At 42.3% G+C, this 21,324-nt stretch overlaps 1 protein-coding gene across 1 annotated transcript; it reads left to right on the top strand.

Annotated features, from left to right (window-relative positions):
* The first annotated feature begins 51 nt into the window (after window positions 1-51).
* On the top strand, window positions 52-20,078 carry kpna3 (karyopherin alpha 3 (importin alpha 4)). The gene is made up of 17 exons (XM_086220343.1): window positions 52-216; window positions 5,027-5,071; window positions 7,962-8,051; window positions 8,965-8,994; window positions 9,098-9,150; window positions 9,228-9,323; window positions 11,036-11,121; window positions 13,463-13,549; window positions 13,635-13,804; window positions 14,147-14,191; window positions 14,317-14,448; window positions 14,538-14,666; window positions 15,797-15,901; window positions 16,143-16,214; window positions 16,491-16,653; window positions 17,679-17,773; window positions 17,890-20,078. Exons 1-17 carry the CDS (start codon window positions 148-150, stop codon window positions 17,986-17,988), a joined length of 1,566 nt encoding a protein of 521 aa, XP_086076469.1. The 5' UTR covers window positions 52-147; the 3' UTR covers window positions 17,989-20,078.
* Window positions 20,079-21,324: the final 1,246 nt, after the last annotated feature.

The following is a 21,324-nucleotide window of genomic DNA, read 5'->3' on the forward strand; positions in this document are numbered from 1 at the left end:
CTGTGTATTAACTCCTCCCCTCACTGCGATCCGTGACGTCGGCCTCCCGCCCCCCTCCGGAGCCAGCAGCAGCACCGGAGCTGCCATCCCTCGTCTTTCACGGAGGAGATCCCGTAAGCAGGAGTACTAGTGAAACCCCATACAGCCATGGCAGAAAACGCCGGCTTGGAAAACCACCGCATAAAGAGCTTTAAAAATAAGGGACGCGATGTCGAGGTGAGCTGGCAATTAAACGCGATTCCTAAGAACATGAATTCAATTCGTTTTTACGTAAAAAAACGACAGACTTTGGGCCTCATTGGGGAGCCTGGCCCCGGCTACCAGCCAGCCAGCTAGCATGCTAGCTAGCTAGCTAGCGACAGCTATCGAGAAGAGTTCGCCATCGGAAGGGCTCATTGGCCTATATTTTATTGGCACTTGTTTGCAAAAAATCAGGAATTGGGATTATTGTTTGTCAGATGAAACAAACGTCCATTTTATACTATCTTTAATTTTTGTAAAGAGCTATATTACAGTTGCAAGTGAGAGAATTAAGAGCAGGCGTTATAGCTACCTGTCACTGTCAGCTACTCTGAACAAGCTAGTTGGATGGAGACCGGTCGCCAGTGAGGCTCGGCCTGGCCGGCATCGTTATCTTGACGTCTGCTGTGTTATACAGCAAACTGACCTTAATAAACACCGGCTCTTACCTGCTAATGTTAAGTTTTAGCGGGTAGTGTTACTGAAACCCCGGTTTAAATTGATCCAACGTCAGATTGTTGGTTCACGTCCACCCAAGCCAATCATTGCCCCTCCTTGCTAGCTAACGTTGTCAAGCATATAGCTAAGTTAGCATGTAATGCCAGGTGAGCGAGCTAAACCGCGCTGCTAGCTGAGCTATAAAAGACTTCTTTTTTAATGTGATTACCTAAGTTTAACGGCACGGAATAGTGTGAAAGGGAGACGTGTTTTGGAATATATACACATTATTAAGGTTTTGTATTCGTTGAACTGGGATTCCCTCAGTGTGAACGGTGACGTTACGCTTGGATTACGCCAAATGGGCACCCAATACTTTTATCTTGGTTACATTTACCTTTATGGTTGTCATAGATATTTTTGGAGTAGAACTTGACTGTTGTACTGGCAAAGACAAATTATGGTAGACAGAGATTTTGTTTGTCTTACTTAAATCGTATATGTTCTGCATCAATCATTTTAACAATAGATAAGATAAGGGAAGACAGCAGTGTTAAGACTGAGAGGAGGGGATCAGAGTAAAAACAATTGATTGTCACTTGGATAATAAACACTAAAGTATCTGACAATTATAAAGTTGCAACTCTATTCGCTTAAGAATTTAAACAAATAACACATGCCTGGAGGTAATCCTATTGGTAATCCTGAGATAATCCACACAAAAGTATGTCTTAGAATGGCCCTTTAAAATCCATCATGTTGTTGATTGGAGTTTCAGTTCCCTCAGTGTACAGATTGATGTCTCATAGGTAGTTGTTTTGAAACTTGGAGTCAGTGTGACAAGCACATGGCTACTATGACAGACAGACTTTGCCAAGTGCATTCTTGATGCTATTTCAGGCATCCTGGATGTCTGGACTGTGGTTGTCTGTACTAGCTCTGCATGAATCTGTGCTTTCCTAAATGGATGACTCAGACTACAGCTGGGAAAATTTTTTAATTTCATTTATTTGGGTCAGGCGTAACTGATTGCTCATTTGTAACATCACTTGGGGCAGTTTTGGAATGCAAAACAGGAAAAGTTTCTTATGCTGCAGATCATTCACCTGTTCTTATTTTTTCATACTGTATACTACAGTGATTTTATGTATTTTCACGACAAGCCACTCAATCACTGTTATTGTGGGTTTTAACGATCAGCCTATATCAGAAGCTTGGGTATGTCACTTTGATCTCTGCTGTTTGTGTTCTGGCATCGCCTACATTTAAGCAAATGGCTGAATATTTTCATAATTCAATATACTGGTGCAGTGTCTGTTGTTTTGGGGGCCGTGTGTTGTGTGACATCCCAAAACCTTCCTGACACAAGTCACAGAATGCTCACTTTGATTTTGATGCTCTGACTTTGATCAAGTTTTTACTTATATCTCTGTGCTCTGACTCTGATCTCTGACCTACTACTGATGTTACCACACTGACATCCCCTCGACATGCTCCGCCCCTTTATCCCACTGGTGTTTTTGGGGCTAGGTGACCTCGTAGTCAATCTGCCTGTCCTCTCATTCAGTGCAGTCCTAAATTCTGTCATCTTTGACCTCATACTACTTTGATCATCACATGCATACTTACACATATACATTGACTGTAACAAGCTCTTTCATGTTGACCCCCAGACCCCAGAACCTCAAACTAGAGGGTCCTGCCCAGGTCTGATTTGCAAAACCTGCCCTGAACTTGTGACATACCCCACCTGCCCCAAAACCTGCACAGATGCCCCACTGTTTCCACAATGTGACGTACCCACTGAAATAAGACCTGCTGTCTGACCAGAAACCTGCATAATATAATTGTGCAGCGGTAGTGATTTCACTATTAACACTGCTGATTAGTAGTCATACACATGATAGAAAAGGAAATTGTGGAAAAAATGCTTACATTATACAGTATCGTCTGGCCCCAATGGGTCTTATCAGTAGTCTCCTTTCTGTTCTGCTTTTGACATCTCTGGATGCCAACATCACTCTCTTCTATCCTGCAGTGCAGGTTCAGCCATTACGAGCCTGTGTTACAGACACTAGATTTCACTCTGGATGAGGAATTTTCGGCCATCATGTGATCTTCACTCAATGGCTTTTCTGACCATTTCAGTTTTGTTTGTGACTGGCAGAGGTGACCCGGAGACAATTAATGTTCAGTTGCAGTGATGGTTCAGAGGTTACAACCTCTCAAAATATAGGATGAGAACAGTTGAGTTATTATTTTAAAAATAGGATTTGTATAGGTTATCCTATGCCCACAATTCAACCTGGTTATTCTGTTCAAACAGAACCAACCAATCCACCCCCCTGCAAATCATGATATTTGTGGGTCGCCCAATTTTGACTCATAGCCTCTGGACTATGGCAAATAATCACAAGGAGATAATTATTTAACACTATTTTTAATGAGCTTTCATGCTTGCTTGCTTGCTTGTTGTTCCTTGTCAGACTTCCTGAAACCATACTATTTACAAATAGATGAATCAATTTTATCTGCTTGGTTTATCAAAGGCCCAAAATAAGAGCCTCTTTTCAAAGTGCGACACAATAATTGTTTTATCTGTAATATATTAATTTCATAATCATTCGAAGCTGGAATTGAAAGTAAAATTCAGTGCAATGATATTTAGTCATTTCAACCACAACTACCGTGTGATCAGCTGCTTCCACTACTGTTGTCATAGTCTCCAGGACTTGTGTTTGCTGAGTGAAAATGAGAAAAATGATATGAAAGTCAACATCAACCTCAGAAATTGTAGAGGAATCGTTATAGCAGTCAGTATAATCTTATTTTTACAAAATTGTGCAGCCTTTTTTGCTGTCTTTACAAGCAGCCACAGCAACACAAAGTAAGCCTTGCAAATCTGTTCTAAGGTAACGGATGCTGAAAGTAATTTAATGCCGGAGATGCCCTTTTTTAATTTGATATCAGTTGCCGATGTGGTCATGTCGGGTTATACAGACAAACTCCAAAATATTTGGAAGTGTTCCCAAATTTAGGAAATTGATAGTAGGTTATGGGCGATCATGACTTCCACAAAGATTTACTGAAGCCAGCAGTAAACCAAACGTTTACTTGGATATTGAACGGCCCAGAAAGACCCCAGAGATATTGAAGTTTTTACTTCTGTGTCCCAACAATCTTGTTTTGTTGGCATATATTTTGTTTTAGCAACAGATTATAGGAACTGCTGTCTGACTGGAAATTGAAGCCTGTGAAGGAAGAAATTGTATGTGTGTTACATAGATTTCTGCTCCTTGTCAGGCTGGACTATTGTATTTTGATGGTCCGCTTTCTGTAAAGTGACACTTGCTGTGTGAAGTCAATTTAGTGCCATTATTGTGGGTCTGCGGTGGTTGGGAGACACCTCCACAGCCTCCTGAGTTATGACTGCCCCAGATTACGTAAGAGGCTATTTAGGAAGGCAACATGAAACTCTTCAAACAGTCACAAGATCTTAGGCCATCTCCAACTGCTCAGGATGAACTAGAAACCCAACAGATACACAAATTAGTTGAACTTTCCTGTATCACTTCTTTTTTTATACACTCCTTCACCTGTAGTTCTGCAGGGGTGTTGATGGTTCAGAGTTTTATGGATGAATGCAGGGTCATCACCTGGCCCTGTGTTGTTGTTGTTAACATTTTGTAATTTGAAATGATTCATGTCGATTTAATATAATGAAATGAAGGTCTGTGTTCTACTTTTTCACACCGAATACAAGAATTGGCGTCAAGTTTAGTTAAAGAAAATATGTCTGACATCAAGCATCTTGATGTTTTGCTGCACATCGTTTCAGATTGAGATCACCTGGAGAGAAAGTTTTAATATTTAATGCAGAGGACATGGAAGTAGGTCTTGGCAATCAAAGAATAGCAATAGGTATTGACAGACAGGAGGAGCAGCAAGACATATTTTAGACCATATAAATGAATTAAATGCAAACAGACAAAAGCATAATAGATTTGGGTGCAATTGCACAAACAAACCCTAGGTTTGCGCCTGCGGTGGCTCATGAACCGCCTGTGATATCACTGCATAATGGAGCTACAAGTGACATGCTAAGAGCAAAATGTTTTAAAGTGCATTAAGTGAGGGGTTAAAGAAAAGTTCTCCAAATTCTAAAAAGTGTCAATATGTAATATTTTATCATGATTAAATGTCGGACATATTATCACCCAGGTTTGTGTTGAAGCCCAAACCAGGGAGGGGGGGGGGGGGGGGGGATCATATCTGAGTCTGCACGATAAGAACACACCACTTGAAATGTTTAGATGTTTTATCACTTACTTTTGTTTCTTTGTTGCAGACTATGAGAAGACATCGAAATGAGGTGACAGTTGAGTTGAGAAAGGTGAGAAAAGCATCCTCACATACATCAGGCCGTATTTGTGGATTATATTCTTGAAGGTTGTTGTTCAAGACATTCAGAAATCTGCAAAAATCCTGATGAAGCCGCTGAATGTTTCGAACCAGTCGGAAGAAAACGTGTGTATATATTGAATATGAAGCAAAAGACTAAAAGCTACAGAGTTGGGTATATGTATATATATATAGCACTACTCAGTCTTTGGTGGAATGGGTACGATTTTCTAAATGTGTCATTTACAGCACACAGTACTAGTCTCATGGTTTCCTTCCATAGGAATCACTGCAGTGTCCCTCCCTTACCAGTTTCCCGCGGGAAATTCTGCTCCAGAAACCAGTTTGAGTGGTCAACTAATGATCATTACCTCCCACTCTACCCCCACACTGGAGCTACTCTATAGCTACTCTATATATTTCATAATAGATTTCAGTTTGGTAATGATTATCATTCTAGACTGGAGGTCTGCACAAGTCCAAATAATCGTACCCAAATTCAAAAAGATCTAGAAATGTGCAATACTGAGCCGAACCAGACCTGACCAACATCTGAAAGCTGGGACGCTAACCTGTGCAGCCAAACCTGGCCAGCCAGCACCAACTTTACAGCTCACTGCGGTGAACAGGATGGCTTTCATTTCATCCCATCTGATTTAACGCTGGTGCTTTACTGTCCATGACCGATGGTAAAACACTTCCAGTGTCTGTTCCTCTCTCTGGCATGGCTAATTGTTATTTTACAGTAATCCACTAGCTGCCGCTGCCACGGATGACTAACTTGACCTATTTAGCTATTTAGCTTTTGCACTTTTGTTTTATCTATCAAAGTAAAGATAATTGTTTGCTCTTTAGCTCAACAGTGTTTTGCTTGTTGGTTGCCACAACTGCTAACATCAGCATTGCTAATTTACAGTCATCTGTTCTCTCACGACACAAGTCTGACCTTTGCTCTCTGACCCCTCTGTAGCAGGGTCGCTAGCTAGTGAGGTAATATTATACCACCGTGTGGCCACAGATGCACATACAGTTGCCTCGAGTTCCTTCCTTCCTCCGGGGCACTAGTGCTGCCCCTGTCGACAAGTTATTGCACATTTATGATACTAATTTCATACTTTTCACACTATAAAATTTTATTTTTTCATCCTTAAACGCATTGTTAGTAAAACTTAAATTGAGGGGCAAGTACAAGCTTTAAAATAAAATATTACTTTGCTCTTTTAAGAAATGATCACAGATGGGAACCCATAAAAACCCTCAGTCGCCAGTTGTCCTTGATACTTTGGGGACGACATATATATATGGAAGCATAAATCCTGCAGTGAACCAGCTAAAGCAGTAATAGGTTATATAGACCCCCACACACAAAAGCAGAAAATATTAGTTGCTCTCCCATGTTAGTAGCGAACCATAAATTTTGTTATTAAGGGTTTTTAATACATGGCTGTATTCTAAAGTAGAAATTAAATGAAAACCTCACCTTTTCAAATACATTATTAATTATCTGACAGAGGAAACTAGACTTAAACGTCAGAGCAATTATATTGAAGTTATTTTAGTTGAAATAAAAACGGCAGGAAATCTTCCAGATAAAATACTGATGTGATGTTGTTACATCAGGCACACTGATTTGTAAAAGGGAGACACACTGTCTGACTCAAGGAGACAGTATCTTGGCGTAGAGCCTCTGTTCAAACTACACTGACTCACGACCGAGTTTTTTGAAGTATGAACTGGTGCTAGCTCGTGTTCAAAGTTCACCTTTGAAAGGATGAAAATTGGACACAAAGTGATCATTTTAATAGATCCGGTCTTTGAACTTCTCTCCTCAGCACTCAGGAATGTTTTTAAACTTTGGTCTCTTCACAGCGATATGAATGTTATGGGGCTCTTTTTTTCGGGGGGGGGGGGGGGCCTGTTAGCAAATTAAAGTCATCCTAGTCTTGAAAGGAAATGGCATGTGACCCTTCGCTTTATTACGAATACACTGTTCAGAACAACTATAAACACTTGTGACACGGTCGAATACTTGAACCCACGTACAAGCCCTCACTCACCTGAGATGGATGTGGGCGGTGGAAGATGAAGCTGCTTTGTGGTTTTGAGAAAAGGTTGCCAGGCAAAAGTGAAAGGAATTAGTCAACTCTCTGCTCTGCAAAAAAAAAAGAGATTGTCGACAGCCTAGCATGACATAAAATAGACCCAATCATGGTTATCGCAGCACCAACATGGTACACTTTAAAACTGACATTTACTTGATGGATGTGCAGGTGTTGGCACATCGTGGCTAAAGTGCAAAAGAAGCACACAGAACAGGACAACCACCACTTGGCAGACATTTGTAGAACTCCGGCAAACGCTGGGGGTTAAAACATAGGACGTCACAGCTGTGGAGTGCTGATGTGTTCTCAAGTCTTGCGCATTCCATTCAGCTGGATCAGGGCAGGAAGAAACACTGCACTGGCTGATTAGTCATCACTGACGCACACCAGCAATGATGCACAGGAATGTAGGGCAAGGGAATCTCCTCCTACCACATGCCCTGTGAAATGACAGGATGAGTGCAGTTCTATTCTCTCTCCGTCTGGATAAAAATGACCAGTACATTTCTAATGATTACCGTACTGTTAATATTTCTGGGTGTGTAGAGGGTTAAAAGGTGTAATCTCTCAAAAAGTGTGTGCTGGCTCTTTAGATTAGCCTGCAGACAGACATTTCTGGTTTACTCATTTAGGGATTTCTAATCTGTGGGCTATACCCTCAAAAAATAACAGTTTTAGAAAATGTTTTTGAAGAAGTCCTAGATTCAGTTTTGCTTCAAGAACACGCTTTCTCCCTCACCCCCCCTTCCTTGCATTTCTGACTTGTTTTCCTCTTGTCAGAACAAACGAGATGAACATCTACTGAAGAAAAGAAATGTCCCACTGGAGGAGTGCCTGGAGGACTCTGACGTTGACTCAGACTTCAAAGGAGTAAGTGTGGGCGAGTGTGGGTCTGTGCTCAAGCACAAGAGACGTAGTCCGGCTGCATTGTCGGGATACAGAGGTCAACGGGGTCGACAAATGAAGTGGACCGTGCACTTAGTGTGGTTTCGAATTATGTCAGACTGGGATCACAATCAAAGCAGGGGCTGGGCAGCTTTTGTTTGAGTAGAATGTGTTTTTGTGTGAAGTTCTTTTTTGTTTGAATTTCCTTAGAATATTGATAATAATAATAATAATAATACCAGCTTTCCTTAAGGGTATTTATTTGGGGTCACTTCCTCCTAAATGATACCTACAAAGTCTTTAATACTCATCTTTGAAAATCCCACCACAAGATGTTGGTTTTGCACAAGTTGCACTGGTTTTCAGTTGTGTGCCGACAGGAATATATTCAAATGGTTGTTACATGGATTATTGACTGAAGGCTTTGCTAGCTAGCAGCCTGAGGTCAAACAATGTTTATGCTAAAATGAACGGAGTCTGGAACAATTTCATCCTGATAGACAGCAGTCACTTGTAAATTGTGTGATGGTGCATTTGGGTTCAGTAGTACTACTAAACTCTGCTGTACTGATTAAGGATAACAGCTCACACCGCCGCTAGACTGTTATGCAATTAGAGGGCGAGGGATTCAAAGTTCAGCAGTAGCCCCAGTACATTTTTCCATTGCTACTGTGACTAAACATAGTAAAAAGCACTGGGAGGAGAAGAAGACTTAAGCTAACTTAGACAGACAAGCTAACACTGACCACCAACAGCTAGACCCTAAACTACAGCCACGTCAGTTTCCTTTCACCTCTCCGATGGTGACCGGGTGATGCAGTCAAGTGGCGCTCTTCTGTACATGTGGTTATCAAACTATTACACTGCTAACGTTGACTCCTTTTTTTTCTCTCTGCAGCAAAATGTTACACTTGATGCCATCTTACAGGTAAGAGTTGGTACTTTTTCTTTACCTGATGTACCAGCCACATTAACCGGTGGCTAATGATGCTCTGCTTACTCCCTTGTGGCCTTCACTCTTGCCACTGAAGAACGCAACCAGTGATAATGCTGTTATCCAGCTCAGTGCTGTACAGGCAGCCAGGTGAGGGACTGTCTCAACGTATATAAACATCCCAACTCTTCATCATGGTTCTGACGTCCTTTCTTCTCTGCTGTCAGGAAACTGCTCTCCAGTGACAGAAACCCCCCCATCGATGACTTGATAAAGTCTGGGATCCTGCCCATTTTAGTCAAATGTCTGGAAAGAGATGACAAGTACGTTTGTTTCCAAAGCAATTTGTTTGCTTTCAGTCTGGTGGAAGTGATGAATGTTCTGCTGGTGCGACTGTAGACTGCTGTTCAGTTTTTGATGTATTACTGATGCTGGTACACCGAGTCTTTGGTGTGTGTGTGTGTGTGTGTGTGTGTGTGTGCGTGTGTGTGCGTGTGTGTGCGTGTGTGTGTGTGTGTGTGTGTGTGTGTGTGTGTGTGTGTGTGTGTCGCTGTTGCTCACATGCTGATGTGTGTAGAGAAGCACGGGCCAGTTGGCTGGTCCGCTGTCCAGGCCAAGCCAAATATAACTGCATTCCTGCCTCTGGGAGTTCCAAAATTCCCAGGACCTTGTGTTCACCGAGGTGGGGGAGAATGAATAGTTTGGGTGAAAGCACTTTAGAGGGGGAGGAGTTTTTCAGGATTTTACCAGGACAACCCACAACAGATCATGTCCTGTTAACATGGAATACCAGCTTATATTGGGCATTGCTGTTATTTTTGCGTTTTCACAAAATGCAGCAAAGTATAGCTTATCTGATGCCAGGGAACTGTGTTGATGTTGTGTCACAGACTGGAGATGGCGGGCAGGAAGTGAATTTCGACACATTTAGCATGACCGCAAACTCTTTTGCTATTTTGTTAAGATTCTTCAAATCAGAGAAGCTGAGAAACAAAGAGGAGCCTTTACTAAGTACCAGATGTTGTTGTTCGTATAAGAGAGAGGGTGCCGCAGAATGTTTGTTGCTATGTGAATCAGGACAAAAACAGAAAAGCTATTACTGGCAAAAGGCATTCACCATGGAACATCTTGCTTACTGAAGTGGTGGGCTAAAGCTCTGCATTTAAGTGAGCGTTCATTACTTTTTCAAGTAGGACGTCAGGAGCGCTTGGTATTTGCTCCTATCCACGGTTTTGAGAGCAGCTGTTCAACTCTTTCAATGCAGTTTTTGTAACACGCCGATCACGCCCAGCTTATGTTGTGGTTCTCTGTTAATTTCTCCCATAGTAGGATCTAAATTGGCAAAGCACAAGTCATCTCATCTGTTTATTCCTTCTCTTCCTGCCCTCGATCAAAATTTCTCACATCATTGGAGTCACATGCTTGTGCATTTATAACAACAAGATAACTGTCTACTATGTTGCCATAGCATTTTGGAAGAGAGTCCAGATGGCTCAGCCTGATGACATGATGCCGCGGAGTCTCAACGCAATGTGCCGCATGAAAACAGGAACCGTTTTACATGAAGAATTCACAAACTGTATTTCCTAAAAATGTAATGGAAGCATGTGATCCTGCAGCTAGAGCAGAAAATGTAGTCCACGGGCCATCGCGGAGGCTGCTTACATCACAATGAGCACCACAGCTTGTTCACTGTTTTCATGTCCTAGCTGCAAGTTAGAGCCAAGGTGGAACTCTAGTACATCGTGGTGGGTAGTGTGAGGAAACATTTAGCCGGGTAGGCAGTCTCTTCCCGTTGCCTTTCTTTTCCAGCGTGTAGCTGGTGGGTGGTGTGAGGATAACTTGTCACCGTATGAGTTCTAATAATTTGTTGTATTATTTTTAATCATTCCCTTGAAGCACAGCCCACTCAGCTCTGTGTGTGTGTGTGTGTGTGTGTGTTTTTATTTGTTTATTTGTTTGTTGGGGGGAGGGGGTTCTTCCTGTCATAAACCAGTGTTTTCTCCTAACTGGATTTATTTGCTCCCTCCTTCAGCCCCTCTCTTCAATTTGAGGCAGCTTGGGCTCTGACCAACATTGCCTCTGGGACGTCAGCACAGACTCAGGCTGTGGTTAAATCCAGTAAGTTTACTCCTATCTGTGGTTTTTATTTTTTGTCTTTTTTTTTATTTTTTTATAAATCAATGGATTTTCTTTTGGTTGGATCAGTTTTTTTCCATTTTAATACCTTGTTGACACCACTGGATAGTTGCCCTGATATTCAACTCAACGATGGGTTCTGCAGCAGCCAAAAGCTCTTGATCAGAGTCGAATCTGAGCAAGCGAATTGGCATTAGTAGGCTTTGTGTGAACTGCTCAAAGATAAGAGCATCTCTGATGTGACGTTGACACATTCCGGATATCTATTCGGCTAAATATCTGGATCCTTCAGCCAACAGGCTTCAGTCATTAGAGCCACTGAGAGTGCATGAACCAACGTGAGGGTTAACCTGCGGGAGACGTCATCTCCAGCATCAGGAACAGTTATTTCAGCATTTGCAGCAGGAACCAGCGCTGTTGTTGTAGCGAGAAGAAAGCAGCCATAAATGATGAACACATTTGGAAACTTATCACCTGGTGTGAACTTGACCCCTGGCATCTATGATGTAGATATAAAGGACTCCTACGCTACCACACTAGTGATACACAAGTGGACACACAGTTATGAATATTTTATTTTTATACCCTACTTTTTAAAGCCTCCAAAAATTCTGTGGTAAAAGGAACCGTCGCATAGGTAAAGACAAAAAAACAAGATTCATCTCACGTCTACATGTCATCAAAATAGATCTTTCGACACCCACTGAGATGCTTTCACCTCTATCAGAGCTGACCTCTTCTCAGATTTAGGTTGGGTGGGGATTCTAGGAATTGAAGTGGGTTTCTAAATTCTTATAACACATAAGACAAAAATAACTGCAAACCCTGTCTATACCCTCCTGAGTAAAGGTTCAGTCAAGCCACAGTATGAGAGGAGTAACACTTTTTGGAGTGAATAGTGGTTCAGTGGCTTAACTTTTCAACTTCTATTAAGTAAAGCATTTGTTGTGGTGATGATTTCACTGTCGGATGTGGTCGATTTCATAGTTTTCTGTAAAACATTGAATTAAGCAGGAATATAGAGGAAGTGGTACACTTCCCTGGCTTGAATCAATCTGAATAATCATTACTATAATTAGTTATTGTGTCAGAGTTCACACTGAAGTGATGGAAGTGCTAAGGTGTGACTGTGGCCGTTGTCATCCAGGCCTTGGCAATGCAACCTGATCTCTTTGACTTTACTTTCATGCACTACTAAGTTGTTTTTGGAAAAAGTGGACCCTCCCTAGTTTATGTTCAATTGTAACGTGTGTGTCTTGTATTAATGAAGTACTTGGGCTTGTGTCCACTGAAGTGTGTGTTTTCCTCCAGCTTGCTTGACTTCTTATTTATTTTCAATGGGAGCGCCTCGTTTGTCGCATGACAAGGAGCTGGGGGGGCTTCTCTGCACTGAGGGTTTGGTATTATCTACAGTACCAGTCACTGAGGGTTAATGGTGGGTCAACCCGGTGTTGTCTCTGCAACGTTTTACCCTGTTGTCATATGAGGAGGGGCGGGACACGTACAGCAAGGACAAAAGTCATATCAGACATGGGAACCCACACAAACCAGCGGGTCATCCTCTCTCCACCAGTGCTCAGTCGTTATTTCACTTAATTTACAGGTCAAGAGGAAGTACCGTGTGCCAACACCTGAACTTGCATGGACATTCCATATCATAGCAACCAAATGCTGCACATTCAATACACTGTCAGCCCGGCATTTTCAGGGGAGCACCTGGTGTACTCAGCTTGAAAAAATGGCCAATACAGGGCTTTAACGTCATACTCAGCTCAGACGATTGTACGTAGGTGGATTTCATGCCTACAAATGAGTCTTGTGTGTAAATTTTGCCAACATTTGGTTAAGAATTGTGGCTTTCATTTAAAGCCATTAATAAATGCTACAAGCGACTGCAGACAGACTATGAATAGAAGAACTTCTCTCTTTCCAGCACAGCCAGCACCTAAAAAAAACCCCACTGATTACTGTTACTAAAAATCGGATTGATACGGTGCATTAACATATTTTTGACATACCAGATGCCATTTTTCCATGTTGTTTGTAACAAGAAAGTGGCATCAGGCATTACATGAGCTCACAACACACTTCCTGTAGCAGTGAAGTTGTTGGTGTGTGTCAGCGTCACTGCTTCAACCTTCTTCCCTGTTGGCCGTGATGTGTTTGGACTCTAGTAAACCATCCATTTTTATTTATTTGTTTTAGTTCAGGCGTGGGTTTTGTGTTTATATTTGGCTGAATGTGACCTTGTGATTTGAAGTTTTATCAGTGAAGTTTCACAATCCGTCACGTGTATTGAACATACCGATGTTTGTGCTTCCAGATGCGGTGCCCCTGTTCCTACGACTTCTACACTCTCCCCACCAGAACGTATGCGAACAGGCGGTATGGGCTTTAGGAAACATTATTGGTTAGTAGCCAACCTTCTCTCTTCCCGGCTAATTTTGTCACCTTAGCTGTTGTACAATCACTGACGTTTTCCACTTCATCCCCAGGTGATGGTCCACAGTGCCGGGATTATGTCATTTCCCTGGGCGTGGTCAAGCCTCTGCTTTCCTTCATCAACCCATCAATCCCCATCACCTTCCTACGCAACGTTACTTGGGTCATTGTTAACCTCTGCCGCAATAAGGATCCACCACCACCCATGGAGACTGTGCAAGAGGTGGGAATCGTGTGTGTGTGTGTGTGTGTGTGTGTGTGTGTGTGTGTGTGTGTGTGTGTGTGTGAGAGAGAGAGAGAGAGAGAGAGAGACTGTGTTCCTGTGTTCCTTATGAGTTGTCACTGCAGGCTGACTCAGACAGAGATTTTTCCTCCTTCCAAATCAGCTCCAACACCCTGGGGAGTTTCTAACTTTTAAAATCTCTTGCTGCATTTGAAGCCTGTTTGTCAATAGTTTGACAGCTATTCCTCTTTGTGGTTTTCTTTTTTCAGCCCTTTTTTCCTTCATCTGATCCATCTCTTCCTCCTTCCAACCCACTCACAACCTACTTTTCTTTGCCCACAGATTTTGCCTGCCCTCTGTGTGCTAATATATCACACAGATATAAATGTAAGTATGCTATCACTTAATGTTGTTCCTTTTTTTTGTAATCATTCATAACAAATGTTAGCAGCACATTTTCACACTGTCAGTTGTGTACATGGTCTTGAGATGTTTGTTTGTGTGTGTTTTAGATTCTAGTCGACACAGTGTGGGCTCTATCCTATCTGACGGACGGGGGCAACGAGCAGATCCAGATGGTCATTGATTCTGGTGTTGTTCCATTTCTTGTGCCTCTACTCAGCCACCAGGAGGTGAAAGTTCAGGTAAGACTAATTAGGTTTTACTTCAATAGTCAGATCACCATTTCTGTATCAGCTTTATATTTAATTAATACGTGTTGTCCCTCCTTCAGACGGCAGCTCTGAGGGCAGTGGGAAACATTGTAACAGGGACAGACGAGCAGACGCAGGTTGTGCTCAACTGTGACGTCCTCTCTCACTTCCCCAACTTGCTCACACACCCTAAAGAAAAGATCAATAAGGTATTGCATCAGCCCAGGACTCATGTTGTGTATTTTACAGGATCATTATGGAAATGTTGGGTTTGATATTGCTTTTCTATTGACTTTGTGAGTAACTTTGAAACAGTACTCAAAATTTGGTAGTTGCTACCAATACCACTGAATTATTTTGAGCCACGGCATCCGCTTCAGAGGTTTTTAAAGAATGAGGGGGGCCTCCTCAGCGGGGGCCATGAGGCAGATTCAGGGGAGGCTCATTGAATGGGCATGAAAGAATTTTGGTCATTAAAAGACGCCATGTAGAAGAGCCTGGATGTGTGACTTAGTTCAAGATTTGTAAGGAGATGAAGTTGTTATTTTAGTGAATTTCACATTTCCAGTTTGCATTGTGATACAAAACTATAAGTAATGTAAGGGGGAGGGAGGGGTTGTTATTCCAAACTGTCACATGGAAGATCCACCATCTCAGACGATAAAAAGCCCTGGTCTACAGAAGTGACAACAATACATTTTAAAAAATAAGCTCCTGTTGCACGCACCATCTGTCTTGTCACAAAAATGAGGCACATATTCAGGTTTGACAGCCAACCTTCACTTAATCAACACTGTAAGAGCAATGTAGCTCCCTTTTTTATCAATCTCAGTGCGTATGTGTGTGTAGTGAGAGAGAGAGAAAGAGAAAGATGCTGCTAGCTTCAGCGCTAACTATTTTTTTTTCACTGGCAAAACACTAGAACGAAATATATTCAGCAGCTGCAGTCCCCTGCACTGTCATGTTTGTCTGAATTTTGCCATCGATTTGGTACTGAGGTATTGGTTTTTGCGACATCTGTACTTATGAGTGTGCACGACTATATGTTTTATTATTGCATTTATTAAAAACCCAGGCGACCCAAATGTTGCTTGTGGACATAATGTGAATTCAGTGCTTTAAGTGTGAAACTCTAATGGATTTGGAAGCTTTAGCAGCTCCAGTTCAGAAATAACCAGGAATGCCAATCATCTGCTTAAATCCCTGTTAACAGCCACAAGTAAGAAGCTGATGGAGTGATAAAGAGATGAAGTGACGGCGGCCTAGAAGAATATTCATGCGTGTGTGTGTGGAAGCATCAGTGCTGGTTTTGAATGTTTGTGATTGGTGTGTCTCGTAGGAAGCAGTCTGGTTCCTGTCCAACATTACAGCCGGGAACCAACAGCAGGTCCAAGCTGTGATCGATGCTGGACTCATTCCAATGATTATTCACCAACTGGCCAAGGTTTGTGTATTGTGAAATAACAAATGTCTGAAGCTTAGATTTTTCAACAGATGTTACCAAACGTTACATTTTTGAAAAGCATTATTGAGTTGCACTTCTCTTTTTGGTCCCATTTAATAAATAGGATGAATCTGCTCATGCCATGCTGATCTGACCTAGATTCTAGGTGTACTTTGGCATGACGCTATTGTAGAAGTGACCTGCTATGTGGCCATCTTAGTGACAGCCTGTTTCTCCACAGGGTGACTTTGGCACTCAGAAGGAGGCAGCGTGGGCCATCAGTAACCTCACCATCAGCGGCAAGAAAGACCAGGTGATCACTTTTTTCCCCAACACTTTAACTCCACTGATTTATTTATTTATTTATTTTTTTTAGAACAGTAGACAATAGAATTATATTTGTTGGAAAAAATACCCAGCCAGCAACCGTTTACCTGATGCATGTTTTAGAAGGAAGTGTCTCTGGGGCATAGGTTTTTGGACAGTTTCCTGACATTTGGAGTTATAACTGGAACTCTGCTTGTCATATGCTCATGTTGTAATCAAGTATCACTGTGGGGGGTGTGTGTGTGTGTGTGTGTTTGCGTAGGTGCAATTCCTGGTGGAACAGAATGTCATCTCGCCATTCTGTAACCTGCTGTCAGTCAAAGACTCGCAGGTGGTGCAGGTCGTCCTGGATGGCCTGAAGAATATTCTCATCATGGCAGGAGAGGAAGCCAGCACCATCGCTGAGATCATAGAAGAGTGTGGAGGTTGGTGTCCGCTGACCTCTAGTTGATGGAGGAGTCCGGTCCTCTCTCCTCTCTTGTAACAACCACCAATTTAAATGCAAGATTCTCAGTAAATGTCCCACCTGTCTACTGGAGTGTGTGTTCCTGACAGCCTTTTCTGTTTGGTCTTATAACTGTGGGAGGTGTGGGTGTCTTATGTCATCAGCCTAAATGATCGTCTAGTGTGACGCCTGTAAAGACATAATCGTAATGTTGCTGACTCATCATCCTTCCTGTTTCTGTGAATCAGAAATCCTGTAGTGCAACCTCATTGCTGTGGCTTGTAGCAGCAGTAGCTTGAAGCAGCAACTAGCGCTAGCCCTATCTAAAACGAGCATTCATCCATCCATTCATTCATTCAGTTAGTTATCTAAAGAGACAGGACTTTTAAGTCCCACCCATGCCAGAAGGCATTGCCCTCTTTAGACTTTGTATTGAAGGTCTCATCGTACAGCTGTAAAAGCCATAATAGATGCTGCACCAGTAACAGTGGGAAAAACCGAACAAGGTTGTACAAGCGGCTGAAGTGAGACCAACGTCCTGATGAATGTTCAACACAATGCTGAGATAAATCGATGGATGCTGAGACAGATTTTAAACACTCACCAATTCAGTACGATAAGCTTCAGCCCTGTCATGATGCAACGCACTCTTGGAAACAGTACAGCGTCAGCCTCGTCAGTTTGGTTTGAAGACCAGTTAAATGTGTTGTTTGGTGTCCCAAGTTTCTGATAATGTTAAAAATGTGAAAATCCTCCTGTGTTCACCGGGAGTCCTGACTGAAAAAGTTGTTTGTCATGATTTTGGCTCACAGAACATCTAATGTGAGCTACACATTTAAACAAGACTTCCGACGATCGGGCAGAGTTACACAGCCTTGTGGGTGTGGCCTGGTAATGAGTGACAGTCTCTGTGATGCGTTTGAGGTTGAGGTTTGTGAATTGGCAGCTGCTGTTGCCTGTCCAAATGTTTAGAAATAAGTAGCTGTTTGTCTTCGATTTTTGCAGGTTTGGAGAAGATAGAAAATTTGCAGCAGCATGAGAATGAGGATATCTACAAACTAGCCTTTGAGATTATTGATCAGTACTTTTCAGGAGATGAGGTAAATTCACAAAAAGTCGTCTCCGATTAAAATTGTGGAATAGAAAATTCCTCACAGTAATCCTACATGACGTGTGTGTGTGTGTGTGTGTGTGTGTGTGTGTGTGTGTGTTTCAGATCGATGAAGATCCCAGCTTGATCCCTGAAACCACTCAAGGAGGAACCTTTACCTTTGATCCAGCTTCCAACATGCAAACAAAGGAGTTTAATTTCTAAAAAGCCAGGCGGTTGTGATCCACCAGCTGCACGGGTACTCTGTCATCACCCAGACATTCATCCATCTCTCCTCCAACCTGGTATCGAGGGATTTACCGAGCATCACTTCAACATGGAAACTCACCACTGAGGGATTTACCCGCCCCACCTCTGTACTGCGGGGTTTTTTTTCTTTTCTTTTCTTTTTTTTTTGTGGTTTTCTTTTAGTTTTAGATGATCATCATTCACAGAATGCCGCAAACTTAAATAGGAGGCACGGTCACCATCTGGCTTCTCGCATCAGGAGGATTGTCAGTATTGTCCACCGGCGCTTTGAAATATCACATAAATGAAATAAAAGCAAGAAGGATTCAACCGCCTTCGTGGCAAGATTTAAATTGCCAAACGTCAAATCTTCACAAGGACAAAACCACAAGCACACCTACACACACACACACACACACACACACACTCACGCATACACACACATCCTGTTCGACACCAACAATTTGTACCTCTGTTAGAAGCCATCATATCACTAGCGGGGAAGAAATAACTGCTGTTTGTTTTCTTGTGGTTTATTTTTGTGCTTTCCCTCCCCTGGATTGTCTTCTGGTGTTTCTTCACCCACCCACACACCTCCCTCTCTTACTTAGTTTAAAGAGTTGATCCCAGAGCTAAGCCATGATTAACCACGGACCCCCCCCCCCCCTCCACACACACACACACACACACACACACACACACACACAAAGACACACACAATCACATACGCACACACACTGCCGTCCCAGGAGAATTCTGGGACAGGTGGAGGGCGAAAGGGCTCTAAGGCAAAAAGAGGACTCCGTGGCAAACTGACTGACAGGACTTTGGACTTTAATGACGTCACTTTTTTAAATGTGACCTCTGAATTACAATGTTCCAAAAAAAAAAAAAAAATCATCAAAAATGTGAAGAAAATGCCATAATTCTTTTGCTTTTGTTTTTTTCTCCAGCAACTGTAATACCTGCTGCTGATTCAGCAGAGCGAAAAAAAAATCTTTTGTTTTTCTACGGATGTGAATACCTGTCATGGGAGGCTTGACGGCGAGACTTGAGAGAAGACAACCATGTCAGCTTGTAGCGTTCGCCACACCCAACCCCTCCCCCACTCCTCCCCTCCCCCACCCTAGCCCCCTCCCCCCCAACAGGACGTGCATTTCTGCAGCACGAGCTCGGTCACGTCCTGTGATCCGGCAAACTGTTTGCTCCCCTGTAATGTGAACATGTGAAAGGGGATTTGACAAAAAAAAGAAGCTAAAAAAAACCCAACCTGATTAGTTTATCTGATCTTATGTTGTAATTCTTTTAGATTCTTCAGAAAACATAGTTTAGGTTTGGGTCTGTGGAGCTTCCATATGTCTGCTTTTATTTTTCTTCTTCTTCAGTCTTATGCACACATCTGAGAGGCATATTGATGTTTGCCTGCAGAACAGGACCTAAACTCATTGAAGACTCGACTCATAAATGGAGCACAGGTCCGAAACTTTACAGTACTTAACTACTTTTGACGAGAGGTCACATGTCATCACTCAATTTGAATAATTGTATAAAAAAATGTGATGTATATCTCTCCTTGCCGTTTAATGAATATATTGAATATATTTACATGAAGCCTGTACAAAGCTGCTGCAGCTGACAGTCATTGGATGGACGATGACCTCACTGTCAAAGATGGTGGGGGAGGGGTCTTGTTTTTGTTGAAGCAATATTTCTTTGTTTTATTTTTGACTTGCATATGTATTATGATGACATGCTGATGAATTGGATCAGGCTCTCTCTCTTTCTCTCCTTCCTTCCTTCCTTCCTTCCTCTCTCCCCTCCTCTCTCCCCTCCTCTCTGTCTCCCTCCCTCCCTCCCTCCCTCTCTCTGTAGTGGTGATTGGTTGAACACAGTCCCACGTCCTAGTTGGTGGGTAGGTTTGAGCCTGACCCCAACCCTGGTCTTGAAGACTTAAATGATCCTCTGGTTGGCTGCTAACTACTGAGAGGGGGTCAGAACAGGGGTTCACCCTGGGGTTTTAAATACTGGGTGGGGTTGTTGTAAGCTGCCCAGTCTTGTTTTGTTTTTTTTGGGGGGGGGGGGGGGGCTAGCTGTTTATTACTGAACAAAATTATAGAGAGGGTGTACAGTCATGAACTAGCAGACTAGACCGAGCCACTTTAAAGATTTACAATTTTGTTGCCTTGTATCTGAATTGGATACAAGCTTATGTTTGTTGCAAGATTTTTACTTGCTAATGAAAAGTTGTTTTAAATGAAATAATAGAAGAAAAGCAACAGACAGCGTTTTGGCCTCTGATTGTTTATATCTTTTTATAAATTTTAGATTGAATTTCTTCTCTTTAAGGTGGCTCATTGATGCTTTCAACTCTTGTGCATATTAAAGACAAATATGAGTTGAAAAATCATTGTGCCTTTTGTTTGTCATTTCAACGAAGGTTTTATTGAATAGATTCTCGGAGCAACTGGAGAGTATTTACACAGGAGAAGTTGCAGGAATTTGTCTCCCTGCTGTTGGGAGTTTGCCATGGGAATGGTCAATGTAACGGCTCCCCTCCAATCACTGAACATTGTAACACCTTTTGTCTCACGTCATTTCCCCTCAAACAATATGAACCATCAATGCCATATTTCAGTCAGGGGATTTTGATATCATTTCTTCTCATCTCACCCTCAGGACATGATCTGTGTTTCTGATCTTAACCAAAATAAACCTGCTGTTTAGCCATGGGATCCTTCGTGCTTGTAAGTGTTGTGATTCACACATGTAGATACTGGCAAATTGAACTTGAATGGATGTGAAAGTCGCACGGATGAAGCTGTCAGCCACAGATTGGGGGGGGGGGGGGGGGTGTGTGTCATATATTTACCTGGATGCCAGGCCACACGTGGTGTGCCAATTTCAAGTTCAAAAAATGAGGTTACAGTGTACACCCAGAATTGCTTGTTTTGCTAGTGGCCTAGTTTCTGCTAATATATTTGAGTTGCTGAATGTCTCAACTGGAGGGCAATGATTAACTCCACTCTCACTAGTTTTGATTTTGCTGAGGAGTGTGTACACAAAAGAAGATAACTGGCCAAGACGCAATCAGTGCTCCCTACCATCTTGGTGCAGTGTAATCATCAAATTATCACTAAGCGAACCACACAAAACCTGGGGCAGCTTATTGTTCCATCGGTGTTGCCTTCGTCCTTGATGCTGGTAACCAGCCGCAAGTATCACAGGATCCTGCTTAGCAGATGGAACTTGAAATGTTTACAATTCTAAAAGTGCTTTGAGCTGTAAAAAAATGTGAAAATCTGCCTGCGCTTT

This window comes from Aulostomus chinensis, chromosome 12 (genome assembly GCF_037954235.1).
Source record: "Aulostomus chinensis isolate RoL2024-O1b breed Wild chromosome 12, RoL_Achi_v1.0, whole genome shotgun sequence".
NCBI classification, from domain to species: Eukaryota; Metazoa; Chordata; class Actinopteri; order Syngnathiformes; family Aulostomidae; genus Aulostomus; species Aulostomus chinensis.

Excerpts from the sequence above, each read along its gene's own strand:
- kpna3 (XM_086220343.1), top strand. The coding sequence starts at position 148 with ATGGCAGAAAACGCCGGCTTGGAAAACCACCGCATAAAGAGCTTTAAA. Across the intron at positions 217-5,026 it reads ATAAGGGACGCGATGTCGAG|ACTATGAGAAGACATCGAAA; the intron begins GTGAGCTGGCAA and ends TCTTTGTTGCAG. Across the intron at positions 9,324-11,035 it reads TGTCTGGAAAGAGATGACAA|CCCCTCTCTTCAATTTGAGG; the intron begins GTACGTTTGTTT and ends TCCCTCCTTCAG.